General features: G+C 39.1%; 2 protein-coding genes across 3 annotated transcripts in view; one reads left to right on the top strand and one right to left on the bottom strand.

Moving 5' to 3' along the window:
- ppwd1 (peptidylprolyl isomerase domain and WD repeat containing 1) overlaps positions 1-22572 on the bottom strand; it is a 39715-nt gene that overhangs the window by 6819 nt on the left and 10324 nt on the right. The gene's annotated exons all lie outside the window — the stretch shown is intronic.
- On the top strand, positions 7363-22114 carry trim23 (tripartite motif containing 23). Of its 2 annotated transcripts, XM_052116758.1 has the most exons (11): positions 7363-7596; positions 12176-12338; positions 17226-17347; positions 17511-17789; positions 17933-18115; positions 19043-19258; positions 19351-19485; positions 19595-19724; positions 19822-19932; positions 21591-21715; positions 21924-22114. In XM_052116758.1, exons 1-11 carry the CDS (start codon positions 7501-7503, stop codon positions 22101-22103), a joined length of 1740 nt encoding a protein of 579 aa, XP_051972718.1. In that variant the 5' UTR covers positions 7363-7500; the 3' UTR covers positions 22104-22114. The 2 variants fall into 2 exon arrangements, with proteins under 2 accessions (XP_051972718.1, XP_051972719.1); XM_052116759.1 differs by lacking the exons at positions 7363-7596; positions 12176-12338; positions 17226-17347 and having other exon boundaries at positions 17527-17637; positions 17706-17789.

Below are 22572 nucleotides of genomic sequence, written 5' to 3'. Positions count from 1 at the left end.
AGCTTTGTTCACAGCAGACTGGCAGTTCCAGAGTCCCACTGAGAACGAGAGTGGAGCAGGTGTTGAAGTGCAAAGCGGCCGTAGGTTGTGTGGGTTGCGTTTTGTCTTGCATCTGTATCTTGTGAACGGTCTACAACAGATAACAGGGATGTGCTTGAAGGCATGTGTTATTAGTGAACTAGACATGTTATTATGTATGCATGTATGTATAAGTAAAATAATAAAAGAGATAGAATAGAAAAATACTTAAGTGCCTTGGTGAGTAGTGCCTTGTCTGTGTTCTTGCTCGGTGGACTCGCACAGGTAGACTCGCTGGTCTTTACCCAAGTAGGTCTTCACACGAGGAGGGCTTTACGCGAGGGCCACTACGTCCACTGCCGCTTCTACATAGTAGACTACACAGTAGGTGGCTATAGTCATCTACTGGCTGTTTCATGTTTAAGTCATGTTATTTCTATTTTGTTCACCAGATGACAACAATCTGCCTCCAGTTTATATCACATTCTCATATTTCCTTCAGATTTCAATTTTTTTTTTCCAAACATTTGCTTATTTGTATATGCAAATTAATGATTACATTTAGACATTTACATGTAAATAATATAATATAGCATAAAATCCCAAAAGAAATGCATAATTTTATTGTTCTTACTTCAGGGAAGAAGAAATGGTATCATTATCATCATAAAAAAGGTTACACATCTAACCCTTCCGGTAATTACCATGAATACCAAATAGAAATGCCCTTTTAAGAGGGTTAAAATATTCTGACTCCAAGGACAATTACACCTGGAGGTCAGATAGTGCACGATCACCTGAAAGTACATGACCTGCGTGCTACAATAATCAGGGATATTTACCAGTGGAGAAATATGGCAAGCTATTTTAACATTTAATGCTTTCGTTTGACTATCCATGATAAAATAGTAGATAGATAGTTACAGATCCTTTTCTTTTCTTTTTTTTTATTAGTTATAAGCTATTTACAATTGTACAAGTCTCAATTATAATTTGACAAATTAGAATGGTAATTTGAGAAATCAGCAGTCATAGAAAACAATTATAGAGTTATAGAAATAAATAGGCTTCATTTTTACTTTTGTTTCCATTAACCATTAGATCATCCAAAAGTGAACGTTCTGTCATAATTTACGCATCCTCATGTTGTACCAAAACTTGTGAATTTCTACTGCAGAACACAAAAGGAGCCATTTTGAAATATTGCCTTGTCCTGAGAACACCTTTCGGTTTTCAAATATTATAAAAGTCTGCTTTTATAATATTTGACTCTTGCCTGTGTTGGTGTCACTTTTTTAACAGCTATAGCAAAGACAGCAAAAATGTAGATTTACATTTTAGTTTTAGATAGAATTCACAAAAATGATTCAAATTTAAAGGAATATTTCACACCAAAATTAAAATTCTCACATTAATTACTCACCCTCATGCCATTGCAGATGTGTATGACTTTCTTTGTTCTGCAGAACTCAAACAAAGATTTTTTTATACAAATATCTCAGCTCTGTAGGTCCATATAATGCAAGTGAATGGGTGCCAAAATTTTGACACTCCAAAAAGCACTCCAATAAAGGATGCATAAAAGTAATTCATACGACCTAAGTGGTTAAATCCATGTCTTCAGAAGTGATATAATTTTGGGTGAGAAACAGATGAATATTTAAGTCCATTTTTGCTAGAAACTCTTCTCTCTGTCCAGTAGGGGGTGTATGCTTGAAAAATATGAATCACTGAAAAACAAGAAGAATGTGAAAGTGGAAATGGACTGAACAGGGAGGAGAATTTATAGTGAAAACAGGACTTAAATATTGATCTGTTTCTCACCCACACCTATCATATCGCTTCTGAAGATATGGATTTCACCACTGGAGTCTTGCGGATTACTTTTATGCGAAACTATGTGATATTTGGAGCTTCACAATGTTTGCACCCATTCACTTGAATTGTATGGACCAAAAGAGCTGAGATATCCTTCAAAATTAATTTGTGTTCTGAAGAAAGACAGTCATACACATCTGGGATGGCATAAGGGTGAGTAAATTATGAGAGAATTGTAATTTCTGGCTGAACTATTACTTTAAAAAAATTCTGTCTTAGGAGTTTAAAACCAACATACAAAATCACTGCTAGGGGAAACAAGCATTTGTGTAATTGGAAGAGGAGCCCAAAACCTTATAGTTACTGAGATATAGCCTTTGTGACAACTTCCCTGTGTGACAACTAGCACCCCGGTCTCCCCAATTTTAAAAGGCAATGTCCAAACTGATCATCTCCAATCCGATAATTTTATATTGATTACACTATTTGTGCTGCAGGAATGACCAGATACCCTTCAAACATTCTATTTTATTCTTCTCCGCAATTTTCGGCAATTAAAGGAATATTTCATGTTCAATAGAAGTTAAGCTCAATCGACAGCATTTATTGTTACAGTGAAACACTTATAATAGAAGTGAATGGGGCAATCTGTAAACATTCAAATACCCTAAGCTTCACATTTCTGCCTTTAAACCCTCCAAAAAATGGCCCCATTCACTTTCATTGTAAGTACATCACTATATCCTCAATTTTTGCTTTTTTCAAGGAAACGGATGGACAAATCTAAATGAGTTTTGTGGTAATCAACATTATGCCACAAATTCTGTCGACTGATTTTAACTTATATTGAACCCAATTTTTTTAAATGATACCTAAACCATTCAACATACAGACATTTATACTTTAATAGTTTTGTAGATAATTCCAGCCTTAAGTATGCTATGTTAACTTAATACTCAAGAAGTTAGGATAATTCTACTTTTACTCTTTGTATTGAATTTGTACTTTTGTTTGTTTAATAAAAGTAAATATAAGATTGAAGTTTGAAATTCTCCCATTGACTTAAATTACACTGCATATGCATTCTAATTAATATTCTTTCTCAAACGTCTATTTGCATATTGAATTGTGATTGGTCCTTCTAGAGTTGATTATTGGTAACAGAGCCGGAAAACAACCCACGAGATTCATGCTGAGAGTCATGACAATGGCAAAGCGGCTCGGATGCAGCATTTCAACAGAACCAAAGCTTAAACTTAAGTTTACCTGAAAATTGCACTCCATTTTATTATTATTTTACAGTTGAAATCACAAACATAGATTATTCAAACAGCACAATACCTTTACTAAATAAAATCAGAGATTTAGATAATCATAACAGAATCACATTGGTTTAAACATAAACAACAGGCAAATACACATATTTTCTCAAATATATTTAACAACATTTTAATAATGGAATCTATTTTCATAATTTCACGTAACTCTTTTTCATGGCAATTGAAAGTGCAAGCTAAATAGCATTGCTACATCAGACATCCTTAAAACTGATGTGTGTATTATACAGTACAGAGTCAACTATAAGTAAGCCAGATTTAGGTTAATTTCACCTAAAAGTTTAACACTTTGGTGCTATTAAAACTTAATGGCCTTCAGCCTGACTAATCAATCTTAATAACACACTTCAGTTTTAAGAGATCATCATTGTTTTATTCAAATGGAAAAAGGTTTTTATCATTGGCCCTCCTATCAATGTACAGCCATTGACTGTTCCCTATTTCATACATTAATAAGGACATTTTTTACATTTATGCAAATTTTAAGGGGTCAGGCAGAAAATGTTTTTTACAGGCATGGACCAGAGTACCTTAAACAGAGCACAGAGGGGCACTAGTTAAGCACTAGTTAATTTATGTTTACTTTAGGCTTTCCTCTGCCTAGGCGTTAGTGATGTCCTTCCAGGATGAGAATAAATCTGCAGGCTTTGCATTGTACTCCTCAGCAAATTGAGCATTGAAATTAGTCATCATATCTTTCAAGGAGGCTGCGGCTTCTACACTTGAATTTGGATTGATTCGTCAGTTGGGATAGATGTCACTATAATTCTCATATGGATGCCACTGATTCTTGATGTCATGGTACCTACATTTTGTGCTACTGTGCACCAGTGATGAACAAATATCGGTCAATAATTTGTCTGAGCCTTCAACACTGTAGCTGCTGAGCCCCTCTGGTCTGTGGATGTAGACAAAGTGTTTAGTGTGGGCCTCTCCTGCTGCCTTATATGGTGCTTTACAGAAAGATATTAGAAACTTTGTGGAACCATTAGAACTCCCTAAACTGAGATAACCTTTGAGGAGCTTGGTGAGGTAATTAAGGCCTTGCCAACTGGCTCCATTTTTGTTAGATGTTTATATGAAGTGATTAAAAATTAAAAACTTCCTCCAACCATGACACAAGCCCGAATCAGTCTGATTCTTAAAAAGGACAAAGATCCAAGCAGGTGTAAGATTTACCGTCCAATTTTCCTGATTCTGCTAGATGTAAAAATATTGTCAAAAATTCTGGCTAACCGATTAAGTAAAGTTATGACATCTCTTATACATATACACTCACCTAAAGGATTATTAGGAACACCATACTAATACTGTGTTTGACCCCCTTTCGCCTTCAGAACTGCCTTAATTCTACGTGGCATTGATTCAACAAGGTGCTGAAAGCATTCTTTAGAAATGTTGGCCCATATTGATAGGATAGCATCTTGCAGTTGATGGAGATTTGTGGGATGCACATCCAGGGCACGAAGCTCCCGTTCCACCACATCCCAAAGATGCTCTATTGGGTTGAGATCTGGTGACTGTGGGGGCCATTTTAGTACAGTGAACTCATTGTCATGTTCAAGAAACCAATTTGAAATGATTCAAGCTTTGTGACATGGTGCATTATCCTGCTGGAAGTAGCCATCAGAGGATGGGTACATAGTGGCCATAAAGGGATGGACATGGTCAGAAACAATGCTCAGGTAGGCCGTGGCGTTTAAACGATGCCCAATTGGCACTAAGGGTCCTAAAGTGTGTCAAGAAAACATCCCCCACACCATTACACCACCACCACCAGCCTGCACAGTGGTAACAAGGCATGATAGATCCATGTTCTCATTCTGTTTATGCCAAATTTTGACTCTACCATCTGAATGTCTCAACAGAAATCGAGACTCATCAGACCAGGCAACATTTTTCCAGTCTTCAACTGTCCAATTTTGGTGAGCTCTTGCAAATTGTAGCCTCGTTTTCCTATTTGTAGTGGAGATGAGTGGTACCCGGTGGGGTCTTCTGCTGTTGTAGCCCATCCGCCTCAAGGTTGTGCGTGTTGTGGCTTCACAAATGCTTTGCTGCATACCTCAGTTGTAACGAGTGGTTATTTCAGGCAAAGTTGCTCTTCTATCAGCTTGAATCAGTCGGCCCATTCTCCTCTGACCTCTAGCATCAACAAGGCATTTTCGCCCACAGGACTGCCGCATACTGGATGTTTTTCCCTTTTCACACCATTCTTTGTAAACCCTAGAGTTGTGCGTGAAAATCCCAGTAACTGAGCAGATTGTGAAATACTCAGACCGGCCCGTCTGGCACCAACAACCATGCCACGCTCAAAATTGCTTAAATCACCTTTCTTTCCCATTCTGACATTCAGTTTGGAGTTCAGGAGATTGTCTTGACCAGGACCACACCCCTAAATGCATTGAAGCAACTGCCATGTGATTGGTTGATTAGATAATTACTGTTCTGTCTTGCCCTGGAACCATTAGCAGCCCCGATAAGAAAGGAGGATGATTTTCCAGGGGTGGTGGCGGGAGGTGTGGCGGACAAGCTTTTGCATTACGCAGATGATATTTTATTATTCGTCTCCAACCCTACTAGATCTGTCCTTTGGCTCCACAGAATTATTAATTCATTTTCTAAATTTTTGAGAGACAGAGTCAATTGGTCTAAATCCGAAGCTTTGGCCGGAGCCCAGAATTATGGATTAATAAATCTTGTTTCTGCTGGTCAGAGTGGATTGTGAGGGAGGTTAATATGCTCGATGACCTATATGAGAGTGGAGTGTTAAGATCCTTTGAAAATTTTGTTCAACATTTTGGGATTCCCAGATCTCAGTTTTTAAGGTATTTACAGCTGCGCCACCTGCTCTGTACTATTTTTGGGAGTAGGATACACCCCCTAAAAGTGGCAGACACTCTGGGAGTGGTGAATACTGCTTTTAGAAAAGGTCATGAGGCATCAGTGTATTACTCCCTGCTAATTCAGAGTCTGGGGGACAAAGCTTTAACTTATATCAAAAGATTATGGGAAAAAGATTTAAACTTGGTATTGGAGGAGGGAGTGTGGTTCGTTCCCTCTATCCCCGCCGGGGTCTGCCCACTTTTCCAGCATTTTCAAATATTTCTAGTGGGTGGAGTCAGACTCTGAGCAGGTGTTTAGTTACCCTTTAAAGACACACCCACCTGCTGGCAATGCCAATAAGAAGATGGAGACACAACCCATGTTTTTTGGTGGTGTGTTAAGATCCAAGAATTTTGGTTGAAGGTTCAGAGTTTTATGTGTGATATAATAATAATAGTGGGGGTTAAATATGGATTCTGTTTATATGTGTTTTTCTTTTCTTTAATTGATATACGAATCAATAAAAAAAAATTGTTAATCACAAAAAAGAAGAGGTGGTGCAACCAAATTAACTGAGACCTTACAGTGACCTTGGTGCAACCCTACCCTGGTCCATAAATGTATGTTCCTTGTGGAAACCCTGGCTGAGTTTGGATTTGCTTTCTACCATACTACTCATACAATTTCTGCCATTGACACATATGGCAGAAGTAGCAAGAGTATTATGGGTAGTATGCCATTCTGAACTGAAACAAAATCAACGGAGACTGTGTCTCGCTTCGAAAGCTGTGTGCTAGATAAGATACGTCCTTTGAAGGCTGCAGTAAACTGAGCATCCTCCTTTAAACAAGCCTCATTTAAACTTGACGACCTTTGTAGGACAAACAGAAGCAGAACTTATCATGGTTGCCAAGACAGCTACACTTTCTTTACAGGTATACTTTTAGTCTATAATACTTTATTTTAATTATATATAAATATAATTAGACTGAGGTATGTCAACTTGGGAATTAACATTACTTGCGTTTGAACATCATATTTAAGGGCAACTTGGCATTTTTTTTTGTTTTTTTTGTTGACATTTCAGTTGAATCAAAGAATTGTGGGTTGTGAATGCCCACGCAGGATACACAACATGCATCCTCTGTATTTCCGTGAAAGAAGGTCGCATTCGAGGTGTCCTACTCGCTTTTCTGAAACAAGACAGCTTCGATGACGTATGCGGCCGACAAACGCGACCTCCGCAGGACGCAGCCTTTAAAATGAGACACAGCCGGAAACACTTGACGGACTCATCCATTGTAAGGATGGGGTGGAGTAATGAGACGTGCAGTATGGCTGACGAAAAGGGTGCAACATACATTAAACAAATACATATTAACAGAAAGTTATGTGTGTGACATTTTGCGACAGTTTTTTATTTTTTTTTAATGAGAACTTGAACGTGGCCAAAAGCACCATGCCTTGTGGACGTTGAATTGTCATCAGATGGTTTAGTCCGAGGATGGCCGCTGCTGTCGTTGTTAATAAACAGTCGACCACAGCATCGATGGAGCCGTGTGTCAGACATGGTCGCGGCACCACCGGCAATTCGGTGAAGGTATGAATTGTATGACATGAATAACCTCTATATTTGACGGTTGACTTATAAAAATCATGAGCGCATGTTTTGTTGTTGTTTTTGACTTGGTGGTGTTCAGTCTGCAGCTGCAGGGCGTTAGCACGCTAATGATAGCAGCATTCAAAACTAACATTGCGTTTTATATTCAACACACCGTTACACACTCTTATAAAAGTGGTTTGGGATTATTAAACAATATATTGTTCTGGAATGGAGTGCGGTTTTTGTTTTATAGCTATGAATGTACTATTGGTTGATTCTCACGAAACCTGTCAAATGTCCCGGTCATCTTTAACACCAAATCAGTAAAAAGCTTATGAAATTGTATTTTGCATAAAGAAGATAAAGCCTATATTTAGGAACAATGCTGTTTTTTTCCGCATTGTGACAGTATTTGTCATTTTAGCACCCAGTTCTCATAATCGCAATACACCCGGACGCTTTACTTTTACTATTCCCGTGTTTTTCAGTGATGATTCTCTTTCCAGCAACGCAATCATTCTAAATGAAAATCAGCGAAAATGTGATATAGTGACCATATATTTTTCGCATTGCGTTGTGTGCATAACTCTCATGAAAATGTCACAATGTATATACAATTATATGCAAAATACACTATTCGTTTCTTTTGATTTTTTAATAAATTAGGAAACGAATAAGTTTTGTGAGAATCACCCTTTTAATGTGTGTGGGTGTAAACCTATTGAGCGGCCTACCTAGACATCATTTTTGGACCTCAAAGGCAGCAATTTTGGGCATCATACAGTGCTCCAAATCTGCATACACAAAAATGCTGTCTAGGTGGGCAGCGCACTAGGTTTTGAGACCCATTTAGTACAGGTAGTCATATAAATCCAGATATGAATTGATAGCCTGATCTGATTAACTTGGGATCTTTTTAATATTAATTATTCTGAAAATATGCGCACAATGTAGAAGCATAACAACGTTTAACCACAAGGAAGTGTTACATTTATTGAAGTAGCCTCATGCAAGCTACATCCACTACGTGTAACAGCAGGATAGTGCCTCTAAGTATTAATTTCAGTATTGGTTATTTAAAATATTTATTCATGAAAATATTTGTATTGTAGCTACACTTTTTGTAGTTGACACTACTGGCTACAATAAGTATTTGGGCACTTAAACCACACTTAAAAATGTATGAATGTCTTCGCAATAGATAACAATATATCAAAGCACTAAGTGGACTTTATTTTAAAGAAAGATAGCACAAACATATTTTTCAAGGTGATTTCACAAAAAGAGAAATCAGGTGTTTGCTAGGTTTTAAATACTAAAACAATAATATATAAATTGTTTAATGGCCACTGTACAGCTGTGGCAAAAGTACTGGCAGTGACATTTCAGTTGTTTTGGTGTTGATTCACATTGCTTCTAGATTATTGTGCAGAGTGATCAGGGGCATTTTAACAATTGCAAAAAGCTTCATTGGCCAAAAAAATTTACTTAATCACAAAAACCAATTTTCTCTGTTTTTTGGCCCTGGCACAAAATGAGCAGCTAACATAATTTCACTAATCATATCAGAAGCACCTGTGAAAGTGTGAATGAGTACTAGTCAGGTGAATCACTCTATCATTGTGATTGGATTATAAGAGCAGACTGATTGCTATACAAGGAGGGAATCATCCAATCATTGTGTTCTTGTTAGCAATGGTTACCTCTAAAGAAAGACGTGCAGCCATCATCGCTTTGCATCAAAATGGCCTCACATGCAAGGAAATTGCTGCAAAGAATATTGCACCTAAAATAACCATTTACTGGATCATCAAGAACTTCAAGGAGAGAGGTTAAACTGCAGTGAAGAAGGCTTCAGGACGTCCCAGAGTGTCCAGCAAGCACCAGGACCTTCTCTTCCTGAGGAGTTAGCTACGGAATCGTGTCACCACCAGTGCAGAGCTTGCTGAATATTGGCAGCAGGTTGGTGTGAGTGCACCTGCACACACAGTGAGGTGAAGACTTTTGGACATTGGCCTGGTGTCAAGAAGGGCAGCAAAGAAGCCACTTCTCTCCAAGAAAAACATCAAGGACAGACTGAAATTCTGCAGGAAGTACAAGGATTGGACAGCAGAAGACTGGAGCAAAGTTATTTTCTCTGATGTAGCCCCCTTCTGACTGTTTGGGACATCTGGAAAATCGATAGTCTGGAGAAGAAAAGGTTAACACTACCTGTGTCCTGTGTCATGCCAACAGTGAAGCATCCTGAGACCATCCATGTGTGGGGTTGCTTTTCATCCAAGGGAGTGGGCTCTCTCACAATTCTGCCCAAAATCACTGCCATGAATAAAGAATAGTATCAAAACGTCCTGCAAGAGCAACTTCTCCCAATGACCCAGGAGCAATTTGGTGGTGATCCATGTTTTTTTCAGCATGATGGAGCACAATGTCACAAGGCAGGTGTGATAATGAAGTGGCTCAGAGATCATTACATTGAAATTTTGGATCCGTTGCCAGGGAACTCCCCGGATCTTAATCCCATAGAGAATCTGTGGTCAGTCCTAAAAAGGCGAGTGGACAAGCAGAAGCCCACAAATTGTGATCAACTCCGAGCACTAGTAAGGCAAGAATGGATCGCCATGAGTCAGGATTTGGCCCAGAAGCTGATATCCAGCATGCCAGAGTGAGTTGCAGAGGTTATGAAGAACAAGGGTCAACACTGTAAATATTGACTCTTTGAATACATTGAATGTTTTTGCCAATAAAAGCCTTTAAAACTCATGAAATGCTTATCATTGTTTTCCAGAATACCATAGAAACATGTGAAAAATATAAGCAGCAAAATTTGCAGAACACAACATTTATGACACTGCCAATACTTTTGGCCACGGCTGTATGCATGCCACAACTTTTGCCTTATATATATATATATACACACACACACACACACAGTTGTGCCCCAAAAATATTGGCACTCTTGGTAAATATGAGTAAAGAAGGCTGTGAATTTATTTATTTTTTTATTCAAAATCCATATTGTTTATCATTTTGGTCTTTCATTCAATATATTTACAAAAATGTATCCTCTAATGGAAATCAAACAATTGCAAAAACAACACTAGTTTTATTGAAAAACAAATATTAAATGATACAAGTGATCAGAGACCCTTCCTCCATACTGAATCTAACCAGATCCTTCAAATTCTGTGGTTCTCACTGGTGGATGCTCTTCAGTTCACCACACAGATTTTCTATGTGGTTCAGGTCAGGGGACTGGGATGTTTTTGTGGTCAGTGATTTTGATGTTTGTTTTGGTCATTGTCATGCTGAAGATCCAGCCGGGACCCATTTCTAAGCTTTCTGGCAGAGGCAATCAGATTTTGATTTTTTTTTTTTTATCTGTTGGTATTTGATAAAGTCCATGATGCCATGCAGTGTTGGGTAACCTTACTTTTAAAAGTAACTTGTTTGAATATTGCGTTACTCAGGTTAATTTTTTTAAAAATGGAAAATAAAGTGTTACTTTTGCATTCTTTTTTTCTCACAGCCACTTTCTCTTCTGCTATGCTTTGCATTCCATACAAATAAGCTATGCATTGCATACAAGAGACATTACAGGTCATGCTAGCTACTGTACAACACTCATGTCAAAACAACATGGTAAACAAACAGATATTTAGAAAGTAGGTCCTTGTGTCATATTTGTAATAAAGAATCAATAACATGAATATGCATGATTTGTTTTTCCATCAACATGGCAGTCAATATGAGTAATGAAGAGTAACCACTGTCTTACCTAAAGCAGCAAAAACCAACACTTGAACCGGCATCATATATGTCATCATGGGCCATGCCCGTCGGCAATGCCAGAGACACCATAAGAGGTTTTTCAAAAGTCAGGATAAAATTCAGTGGTAAATGCTATTCTAAAATGTTTAAGGATAATTCTGATGAATAAATGAATATTTTTCATTTAATTCTTCTCAGTGCAAGCTTATTTACATTTATGCATTTGGCAGACGCTTTTATCCAAAGCGAATTACAGGGGCAGTCCCCCCGGAGCAACCTGGAGTTAAGTGCCTTGCTCAAGGACACAAAGGTGGTGGCGGCTTTGGGAACGAACATACAACCTTCTGCTTAACAGTTTAGTGCTTTGGCCCACTACGCCACCACCACTCCACTTGTTGTGAGCTGATCCACGGTGTGTACTGCAGACATCCTACTGCAAAGGCACATGTTTATACAACATGCCTGGAATCCTTTTTAATGCTTTAAATGTCATAAAAACAGTTTGTTTCATGCATCAAATTGTTTGATGTGGACATGACAAACTTTTCCATATGGCTACCTCTCTGTGTGCGCTACACCCATCTCAGTTTGCTGCCAAAAAGCTCAACTTTTGTTTCTTCTGAACATAGAACCCGGTCCCATTTGAAGTTCCAGTAGTGTCTGGCAAAATGAAGATGCTTGAGTTTGTTGTTGGATAGGTTTGAATAGGTTTGGCCACAAGTGTGTGTGTGTGTGTGTGTGTGTGTGTGTGTGTGTGTGTGTGTGTGTACAGTGGAATTTCCTCACATGTACGTGTGTTATTTTTAAGGTGCTGGAGTGTGGCGTGTGTGAAGATGTGTTTTCACTACAAGGCGATAAGGTACCACGTCTGTTGCTGTGCGGACATACAGTGTGCCATGACTGCTTGACTCGTCTGCCTCTTCATGGCAGGGCGGTGCGCTGCCCCTTCGACAGACAGGTCACTGAGCTGGGTGAGTGTAACACTGGCATTCTATTCTTTATTATTGCAATAATCAATTATTGCTATGAATGTCATGGCTTAACAATAAGGATGGCATGCTGGCCTGGCTTCAGTGTTTTAAAGTTTTGAGCCAGTTGACAGAGGACAGGCCAGAGCTGCTTTATCAGAGATCCATCTAAGAAATATGCTTTTTCAAGCGGCATAAATACAAAATTAAACTATTTCTTTCTCTGAATGCTTTTACTTTATTCTGCTACAGATCTGTACCCAGTAGGTTTTAATATGTGTACATTTCCAGATACAATGAACAAAGCTATCCTCTTCTACTTTACCCTTTTAAACCTATTGTTTCTTTGATTTACTGTGTATTAGGGCAGCACAATTAATCGAATAAATAATCAAGATTACAATTAATTAATTGTGAAGTGTCAATTGTAGCAGTCCACATACGTAGGTTTACAAATGTTGCAACAAAATGTTCTATTTAACATGTGCTTTTGCAAAGGTTGAGCATTGCAATGAATCACAAGTATGTTGCTCACTTCTGTGCATTTTAAATGTATTCAAAATTTTAATAATAGAGGTGTTCATGCTGCTAAGAGGGCCAATGTGAAGTGGACAGGCACTGTCTTCATTTACTGATAAAACAATTATAAAGTCATCCTGAAACAGTTCTCGACTTGTTTTTGAAGTGTAGCTTACATAAAAAAAATATATCCATCCATCCATCCATCTTCAACCGCTTATCCGAAGTCGGGTCGTGGGGGCAGCTGCTCCAGCAGGGACACCCAAACATCCCTATCCCGAGCCACATTAACCAGCTCTGGCTGGGGGACCCCGAGGCGTTCCCAGGCCAGTTTGGAGATGTAATCGCTCCACCTAATCCTGGGTCTTCCCCGAGGCCTCCTCCCAGCTGGACATGCCTGAAACACCTCCCTAGGGAGGCGGCCAGGGGGCATCTCAAACCACCTCAACTGACTCCTTTCGACGCAAAGGAGCAGCGGCTCTACTCCGAGCTCCTCACGGATGACTGAGCTCCTCACCCTATCTCTAAGGGAGAAGCCCACCACCCTTCTGAGGAAGCCCATTTCGGCCGCTTGTAGTCGCGACCTAGTTCTTTCGGTCATGACCCAGCCTTCATGACCATAGGTGAGGGTAGGAACAAAAATTGACCGGTAGATCGAGAGCTTTGCCTTTCGGCTCAGCTCTCTTTCGTGACTAACAGTCGCGATAGAGCGAGTGCAATACGCCCCGCTGCCCTGATTCTCCGGCCAACCTCCCGCTCCATTGTCCCCTCACTCGTGAACAAGACCCCGAGGTACTTGAACTCCTTCACTTGGGGCAATACCTCCTTTTAATTTTAAATATATATCTAATTTAAAATAAATATACAGTATCTCACAAAAGTGAGTACACCCCTCACATTTTTGTAAATATTTGATTATATCTTTTCATGTGATAACACTGAAGAAATGACACTTTGCTGCAATGTAAAGTAGTGAGTGTACAGCTTGTATAACAGTGTAAATTTGCTGTCCCCTCAAAATAACTCTACACACAGCCATTAATGTCTAAACTGCTGGCAACAAAAGTGAGTACACCCCAAGTGAAAATGTCCAAATTGTGCCCAAAGTGTCAATATTTTGTGTGGCCACCATTATTTTCTAGCACTGCTTTAACCCTCTTGGGCATGGAGTTCACCAGAGCTTCACAGGTTGCCACTGGAGTCCTCTTCCACTCCTCCATGATGACATCACGGAGCTGGTGGATGTTAGAGACCTTGTGCTCCTCCACCTTCCGTTTGAGGATGCCCCACAGATGCTCAATAGGGTTTAGGTCTGGAGACATGCTTGGCCAGTCCATCACCTTCACCCTCAGCTTCTTTAGCAAGGCAGTGGTCGTCTTGGAGGTGTGTTGGCATTCATGGTTCCTTCAATGAACTGTAGCTCCCCAGTGCCGGCAGCACTCATGCAGCCCCAGACCATGACACTCCCACCACCATGCTTGACTGTAGGCAAGACACACTTGTCTTTTGTACTCTTCACCTGGTTTCCGCCACACACGCTTGACACCATCTGAACCAAATACGTTTATTTTGGTCTCATCAGACCACAGGACATGGTTCCAGTAATCTATGTCCTTAGTCTGCTTGTCTTCAGCAAACTGTTTGTGGGCTTTCTTGTGCATCATCTTTAGAAGAGGCTTCTTTCTGGGATGACCAATTTGATGTAGGGTTGCAGCGGTATACCGGTTTCACGGTATACCACGGTTTGAAAATTGACGGTTATCATACCATGTACATTTGCTTATCTACAGTATTTAGAAAAAAATGCAACCGGACGGAGAATCTCACGTGCGCATCTCCTTTATTCCTTGTCTGCCTGGCAGACTCGTCAACTTGCGACATGCACGCGCAGTGGAGAAAATGTCTGAGAGAAGCGAGGCGAGGGGGTCTGACATGATTTTGTGTGTGGGTTAAAGCAGTGTTTCTCATCTGGTCTATTCGGACTGGGTCGCGGACAGCAGGGAAAGAACAATGCCGTAGTTGATAAGCACGGAGTTAAAGGTACAGCCAGGAGCAGTCTGATTCTGTCGCGCACCTACAGTATATGTTAACTGTTAATAATCATAGGACTTTACTTTAAAAGCTCACACAGCTGATGTTATTTTTCATTTAGTAGTTCATTTAACATGTAAACTAACATGCTTTTGTATAACATGTTATAGTTACATTATATTTTTTATCATGTTTATAATTCTGTTAGCTTTCTTATTTTTCTAATTTTATTTTCAAAAGGGAGACTTTTTGACACATACTTCAATAAAATAAATGGTTTCAAGTTTCAATTATAATAAAGTGTTTGCTCAAAAATAAATAAATAAATAAAATAACCCTTCTGTTTTCACTGATAATAGCAATTGTGTGATACTGTGATATTTTCATACCTTGAAAATCTCATACCATTGCAACCCTAATTTGATGCGGTGTATGGTCTGAGCACCGACAGGCTGACCCTCCCCCCCACCCCTTCAACATCTGCAGCAATGCTGGCAGCACTCATACGTCTATTTTCCAAAGACAACCTCTGGATATGACGCTGAGCATGTGCACTCAACTTCTTTGGTCGACCATGGCGAGGCCTGCTCTGAGTGGAACCTGTCCTGTTAAACCCCGGTATGGTCTTGGCCACCATTCTGCAGCTCAGTGTCAGGGTCTTGGCAATCTTCTTATAGCCTAGGCCATCTTTATGTAGAGCAACAATTCTTTTTTTTTTTAGATCCTCAGAAAGTTCTTTGCCGTGAGGTGCCATGTTGAACTTCCAGTGACCTGTTTGAGGGAGTGTGAGAGCGATGACACCAAATTTAACACACCTGCTCCCCATTCACACCTGAGACCTTGTAACACTAACGAGTCACATGACACCGGGGAGGGAAAATGTACTCACTTTTGTTGCCAGCGGTTTAGACATTAATGGCTGTGTGTTGAGTTATTTTGAGGGGACAGAACATTTACACTGTTATACAAGCTGTACACTCACTACATTACGTTGTAGCAAAGTGTCATTTCTTCAGTGTTGTCACATGAAAAGATATAATCAAATATTTACAAAAATGTGAGGATTGTACTCACTTTTGTGAGATACTGTATATATAGCATGCAGTTGTTCCACCTAAAATAAGTATTTAAATGTAAATTGTATTAAAATAAAAATTAATTCCCATAATTTACTCACCCTCTTGCCATCGCAGATGTGTATGATTTATTTTCTTCTGCTTAACACAAAGATTTTTTGAAGAATTTTTAAGTTCTGTAGGTCCATACAGTGCAAGTGATTGGTGGCCAGAACTTTGAAGGTTTCAAAAAGCACATTAAGGCATCATAAAAGTAATCTAGACTCTTTGTTAAATCCATGTCTTCAGAAGTGATGTGAGTGTGGGTGAGAAACAGATCAATATTTAAAGGTGTAGTATCTAAGATTCAGAAAGCCTTGTTATTAATGACACATGTGGCCGTTAAGTGAACTGCAGCCAGCTACCTGTTGCTCGTGCACCCAATCCATAGGGACGCGAGCGAGCATCGGCCAAAACAATGACGTATCGTACAAAGAGACTGAACGTGATCCATCGGCATCATGCTGACCGATGAGGTAGCATACTTAAACACAGTTTTACACAGTTATGATTGTTTTACTACTTTGAGATTAAACTAAAACTACATATCAGCTAACATAGCATACTGATACAAACATACAGCTGCATACTACCGAACTATACCAAACAGTTTACTGTTGCGCTGCACTATTGTATGTTTTGTATGTCATAAATTGATTCTGTATACCTGACATTTAGTATAAAGAGAAGATTGTTGAATTATTTGAAAGTTATATATTCGTCAGCATTAGCAGGCAAGATCAAGTTAGCTAAAATGACACCGCTCAATCCTTATGGCACTATATTTCACATGCTTTGTAGTTATACAAGCTTACCTGTCGAATAAGAAGAACGCAAATTCAGGGTCTGTTTTTTTTTTTTAAGAAATATAATAATTATTAATATGAACAATATTTTTCTGGCACCGATAAAAATACATTGCTAAAATAAATAACTTTTGTAGTGGGGCAGACCAAGTACAAATCTGGACTACTGGCCCTACCAGTTCCATATTCTACAGTATCCCTTCTGTTATTTCTGTCAGGACTGTTGGAGTAATGTATGTGATTAATGAAAATCAAATGTTTTTTTTTTACGTTTGATTTTATTTAATCCATTTATTCAATGTGTTTCATTCTGTTCTGTGTGATTCTAAAAATTGATCAGAATATTTGGAGCTAATTGGAACAGATCACACTGCGCAAGTGTGTCTCTGTCTCACATTTTCTTGTATTCTGCTCTGCAGGGGATTCGGGTGTTTGGGGCCTGAAAAAGAACTTTGCCCTGCTGGAATTGCTTGAACGGCTACAGAATGGGGCCAGCAATCAGTCAGTCATGTCAGAGGATGTGCTTCGTGAGATGGGAGAGGTTAGAGTTGTGCATTTTCAATTAAAAAAACAGACTGTACAGACTATAAAATCTGAACTGTTGTAAAATGCATCCCTGAAACCACATATTCTGCAGTGTTAAGTAACTACTGATTTTATGTTGATTTTAGGTTTAAGCTTTCTTTCCACTTTATTTCCATTAGTGCATAATCCGCTGTGATGAAGATGAGACCCACACTGCCTCTGTGTACTGCACAGTGTGTGCCACACACCTGTGTGCCGAATGCTCCCAGCTCACCCACTCAACCCGTACGCTGGCCAAGCATCGGCGCGTGCCCCTGGCTGACAAGCCCCATGAGAAGATGCTGTGCCCACAGCACCAGGTGCATGCCATTGAGTTTGTCTGCCTGGAGGACGGCTGCCAGCCCGGGCCGCTAATGTGTTGTGTGTGCAAGGAATATGGAAAGCATCAAGGGCACAAGGTAGGGAAAATTAGCGCATTTGTATTCTAACTGGTTATACTGGATTGTTCAAATGAAAAGTTTGATTATTTAGAAAATGTACATTTTTGCCCAGTCCAATCCCTTATTTTTTCATCAGTTGGAAAACCAATTTTTTTTAACAGCATGCTGTACTCGAGGGTGAAGCCAACCAGATCCGAGCCTCCATCTTGGACATGGCACACTGCATCCGTACATTCACAGAGGAGGTGTCAGAGTACTCCAGGAAGCTGGTGGGCATTGTGCAGCAGATTGAAGGAGGGGAGCAAATCGTGGAGGACAGCATGGGCATGGCCCACACCGAACATGTACAAGCACAAATTATTTCTGTTACCCCAGTTTCGCACCACACTTGTAAGCACCATGTATGGCCAAAAATTAAAGGCTTATAACTAAAAAAAAACAGTTGTACAGTAACAGTTGTTTGGTGTAACAGTTACAGTAACAGTTGTTTGGTGTCATTTTGAAATTGAATACCTAATTTGTTTTATAAATTCTGCTGAGACTCGCCTAAAGAAACTCTTGAAGGAAAAAAAAAAAAAGAAATTCTGTTTTAATGGTATACATCTCCGGGTTTAAATAAGGTAGCTCTTTTAACTGTTTTTGTTTTGTTCCATCATGTTGCCTGTAAATGAGTCGAATTTTGTGTTGATACGACAAAGCAAACCAAAGTTATTTATATATTATTATTTATCATAATGTCCAAAAGCCTCTCCAAACCAATAAAACATTACTAATTACACATGCAAAACACAACAATGACTAAAGGTAGGCTCGCTCTCTCCAAAGCAGGCAGGCATGAGTAAAGAGATCTCATTCAACAATCATCTTTGCCCATATTTGGATGACTTCCACCTCTGGTTTCAGCAGTTCGAATCGTAATATGATTGGTTTAGTGTTCCATGATGTTTGACAACCTACTCCATAATTTCCGACGAAGTCATCTGATCCACGAAAGCTAACGTGTTTTTAGCCAGATAGCAGATTATGTGCTGTGTGCACTAATCTGCACACAGCACATAATTCGTGTGGATTATCTAGTGATCTATACCTCCGATTGTGTTGTGTGTGTGTGGGCTCATTTTAAAAATAGTCACCAATTTTTTCTGTATAGTGCTGCTGCAGCGCCTCTTGCACATGTGTGAAACAGGCCTTAGGAACTATCAAATGCATTGGTATCTGAATGTGAAGGTACCACCAAGTGATTGACCAACTTCTCTATGGTTTGCACTCAGGTTCCAGGCACAGCAGAGAGTGCACGGTCTTGTGTGCGTGCCTACTTTGCTGATCTGCACGAGACCCTGTGTCGTCAGGAGGAGATGGCGTTGAGCGTGGTGGACGCACACGTCCGAGAGAGGCTGATCTGGTTTCGACAGCAGCAGGAGGACATGACCATCCTGCTGTCACAGGTGTCCACTGCCTGTCTGCACTGTGAGAAGACACTGCAACAGGTACAGACTGATTCACTTCAGTCCTTAGAGGACTATGCTGAGTCCAGGTGATGTGGAAATTGTAGTTTGGTCTGTTGGGTTTTTTCCATTAGGATGATTGCAGGGTGGTTTTGGCGAAACAGGAGATAAACCGACTACTAGAGACGCTGCAGAAACAACAGCAGCAGTTTACAGAGTTAGCTGATCACATTCAGCTGGATGCTGGCATCCCTGTTACTTTCACTAAGGTACTTTAGATCACTTGCATTTATTAAAGAATACTATTACAGTCTGTTTAAAAGTTAAGCAATTAGCAAAATAATTGTGTACCTATAACGATATGTTTGGTGCTCCCAGGACAATCGTGTGCACATTGGTCCAAAGATGGAGATCCGGGTTGTGACTTTGGGTTTAGATGGAGCTGGTAAAACTACTATTCTCTTCAAACTGAAGCAAGATGAGTTCATGCAGCCCATACCGACCATAGGTATCTTCATATAACTGCAATAATTGTACACAAATACAATAACTTTTTTATATATAAAATATACCTTTAAGTATTTAAAGACTTTCTTTTTTTTTAGGTTTTAATGTAGAAACTGTTGAATACAAAAATCTGAAGTTCACCATATGGGATGTGGGTGGCAAGCATAAACTCCGGCCCCTTTGGAAACACTATTATCTCAACACACAAGGTAACATGCCAACGAAGGGTTTGAAAATAAGAGCCAGTTGTGTTTGGTGGTTGACTGCCTGGAAAAGAGATATAACTAAATTTAGAGGGAAGTGTTTTATATAAAACATATTGATGTAGAGTACAAATTATTGGTGGCAAATAAACAAAATTGCTTAATTTAAAACAACATTCATTTTAATTGAGTTTGTCAATCTGTCCAAGGTAGACTTGGGATTTTTTTTTTACTTGTTTTTGCATCTATCAGGGTTATTTATGTCAGTCTATGTGCAGCATATACTTTTGGTGCATCTCACTGTGGTTCCATTTCGTTTCACTGTTTTTTAACGTCTCACGCCATGAACGCTGCATATTTTAAATGCAGGTTGAAACTTCAAAAAATGCACTTTGAGACCCCTGCATTTTGCTCCATTGAGCCGCTGTTGATTTGTTGCTTTATCCATTGATAAGGTTGTCGGTGGAGTTTGAAACTGAAATAAGGCAGAAAAATTACTTCTGTAGGCATCATCTTGTGCTGATATTTGCTGAATGGCTAAATATCTACAGATTTTTTGACTTGACTGATGTCAGACTATCACTAGTTGTGTTAAAGATGGGATGTTTTTTTTAAACGTATTAGTTTCTGTGTATTTCTTGTTCCTGGTTTCAATAAATAAAAGCTGTCGATTTAATGCGTTAATTCTGTGCAATTTAATTATATTACAAATAATGCATTTAATCAGTCAATTCAAGCTTGAAGTGCTACCACCATGCTTTTTTGATTCTAAGTCAGCAGGGGGCGGTAAGCGTTGTTCCAGGTTTATTGGCAACACGCAGCTTTACAGTCAACAAACCAACAGCTGATCAAAGACAGCTGGGCGGAGTAGAGTGCAGTGGTCTCTGTGCTTGTTTTAAAAAAAATGTTTATTACATTTACCTTGAGACAGTTTCATAAAAATGCAAGAGACGCTGAAAACCAATAAAACATGAGGGCAAGCACAGTGAGACACACCAAAAGTGTTCATCTTACGCCTGTGTAACAACATGTCTACCTCGGACATACTGATTAACTCGAATGCAAAACTGGTCGCTGTGGCCAATGTTAGCTTTATTATTTTAAATTAAATTAACAACACACAATATATTTATTTCTAAAGACACCTTTTGTATTGTCTAATCAATGATTTACTCTTCTGCCACAAAAATGTAATGCCTTTGTATTATTTGATATTATTACATCATTGATAAATTAATTTTATTATATTAGATTTTTATATATATATATATATATATATATATATATATATATTATTTATATTTATTTATTTATTTATTTATTTATTTATTTATTTTGTTTGGCCCATTTTGATTATTATATGTTGACTTATATTTATTTGGGTGCCCATTTCAGCAAATATTGATTACATGCGATTAGTTTGCTCAGTTAATCAGCATGTCGTGATTAATTTGATTAAGTTGAATTGATTGGCAGCCCGAATATAAATACATTTAAAGAACCCATGAAAGCAGTATTGGAGCTTTGTGACATTCCTTTTCTGTTAGTTTTGAGGTCATCTATTGTATATGCTAGTGTACTTGTAAATGTTGACAAAATTACGGTCTATCAATCATGTTTATTGACATAATGACATGATTATGCTCTTTTGTCCTCTCTCCTAGCGGTGGTGTTTGTGATTGACAGCTGTTACAGAGACAGACTGATGGAGTCTCACAGTGAGCTAGCCAAGCTGCTGACCGAGAAAGAGCTCAGAGATGCTCTACTGCTCATCTTTGCCAACAAACAGGTGAGAGGAAGAGATTTCTGCCTGTAAAATATTTTCTTAAAGGAACAGATCACCCAAACAATGTGTTGTGCATATGACTTGTGAATAATATTTCAAGTTACAGTTTTGTGTGTCAAACAGAACAAAATGTAAGTCTTTATCCACTGATAATCTTGACATTTGCCTTAGCTATCCTTAGTGTGTTCAAATCTGATTAATTTCTCTGTAGGATGTCCCCGGCGCCGTGTCTGTGGAGGAGATGACGGAGGTCCTGAGCTTACACAAACTGTGCTGTGGTCGCAGCTGGCACATCCAAGGCTGTGATGCCCGTAGCGGCATGGGTTTGCACGAGGGCCTGGACTGGCTTTCACGCCAGCTGGTGGCTGCAGGGGTTTTGGATGTGGCCTAAGGAACACTTACCCACACTCAACAGACTTCTTAATGGCTTTAAACTCGAGCCTGTAATACCATTTGCGCACCCATTCTGTTTATGTTAAACCCACATTTTCATGTCATACCATCATACATTAGTAGACTTACTGCTGTGTGTGCTTAGAAATATAGGAGTCCTTTAAGGGAACATTCTGGATTAAGTTTTATTGACAGCTGCATTTGTGACAACAGTAATTCGTCAAAACATGAACAAAAAACATGTTAACAGGAATGCACTTGCTGTGGAGGTCAACTGTTGATACTGTGACTTCCATTTTAAGTGTATTGTTGTCAATTATTTTTCTTTACAAACTGAGGGACGAATTATTTCCTGTATTAATTGACAGTATATCACATATGATGTAGAGCAAACTTTAATCCAGAATATTCCTTACATGAGTAAACTAAGTAAACTTATTGTCCTTCGCATCAAACATTTGGTCCAT

Source organism: Xyrauchen texanus, chromosome 44 (genome assembly GCF_025860055.1).
Source record: "Xyrauchen texanus isolate HMW12.3.18 chromosome 44, RBS_HiC_50CHRs, whole genome shotgun sequence".
Taxonomy (NCBI): Eukaryota; Metazoa; Chordata; class Actinopteri; order Cypriniformes; family Catostomidae; genus Xyrauchen; species Xyrauchen texanus.
Note: the sequence above shows the minus strand (reverse complement) of the source record. Positions and strands in the feature narration are given on the sequence as shown.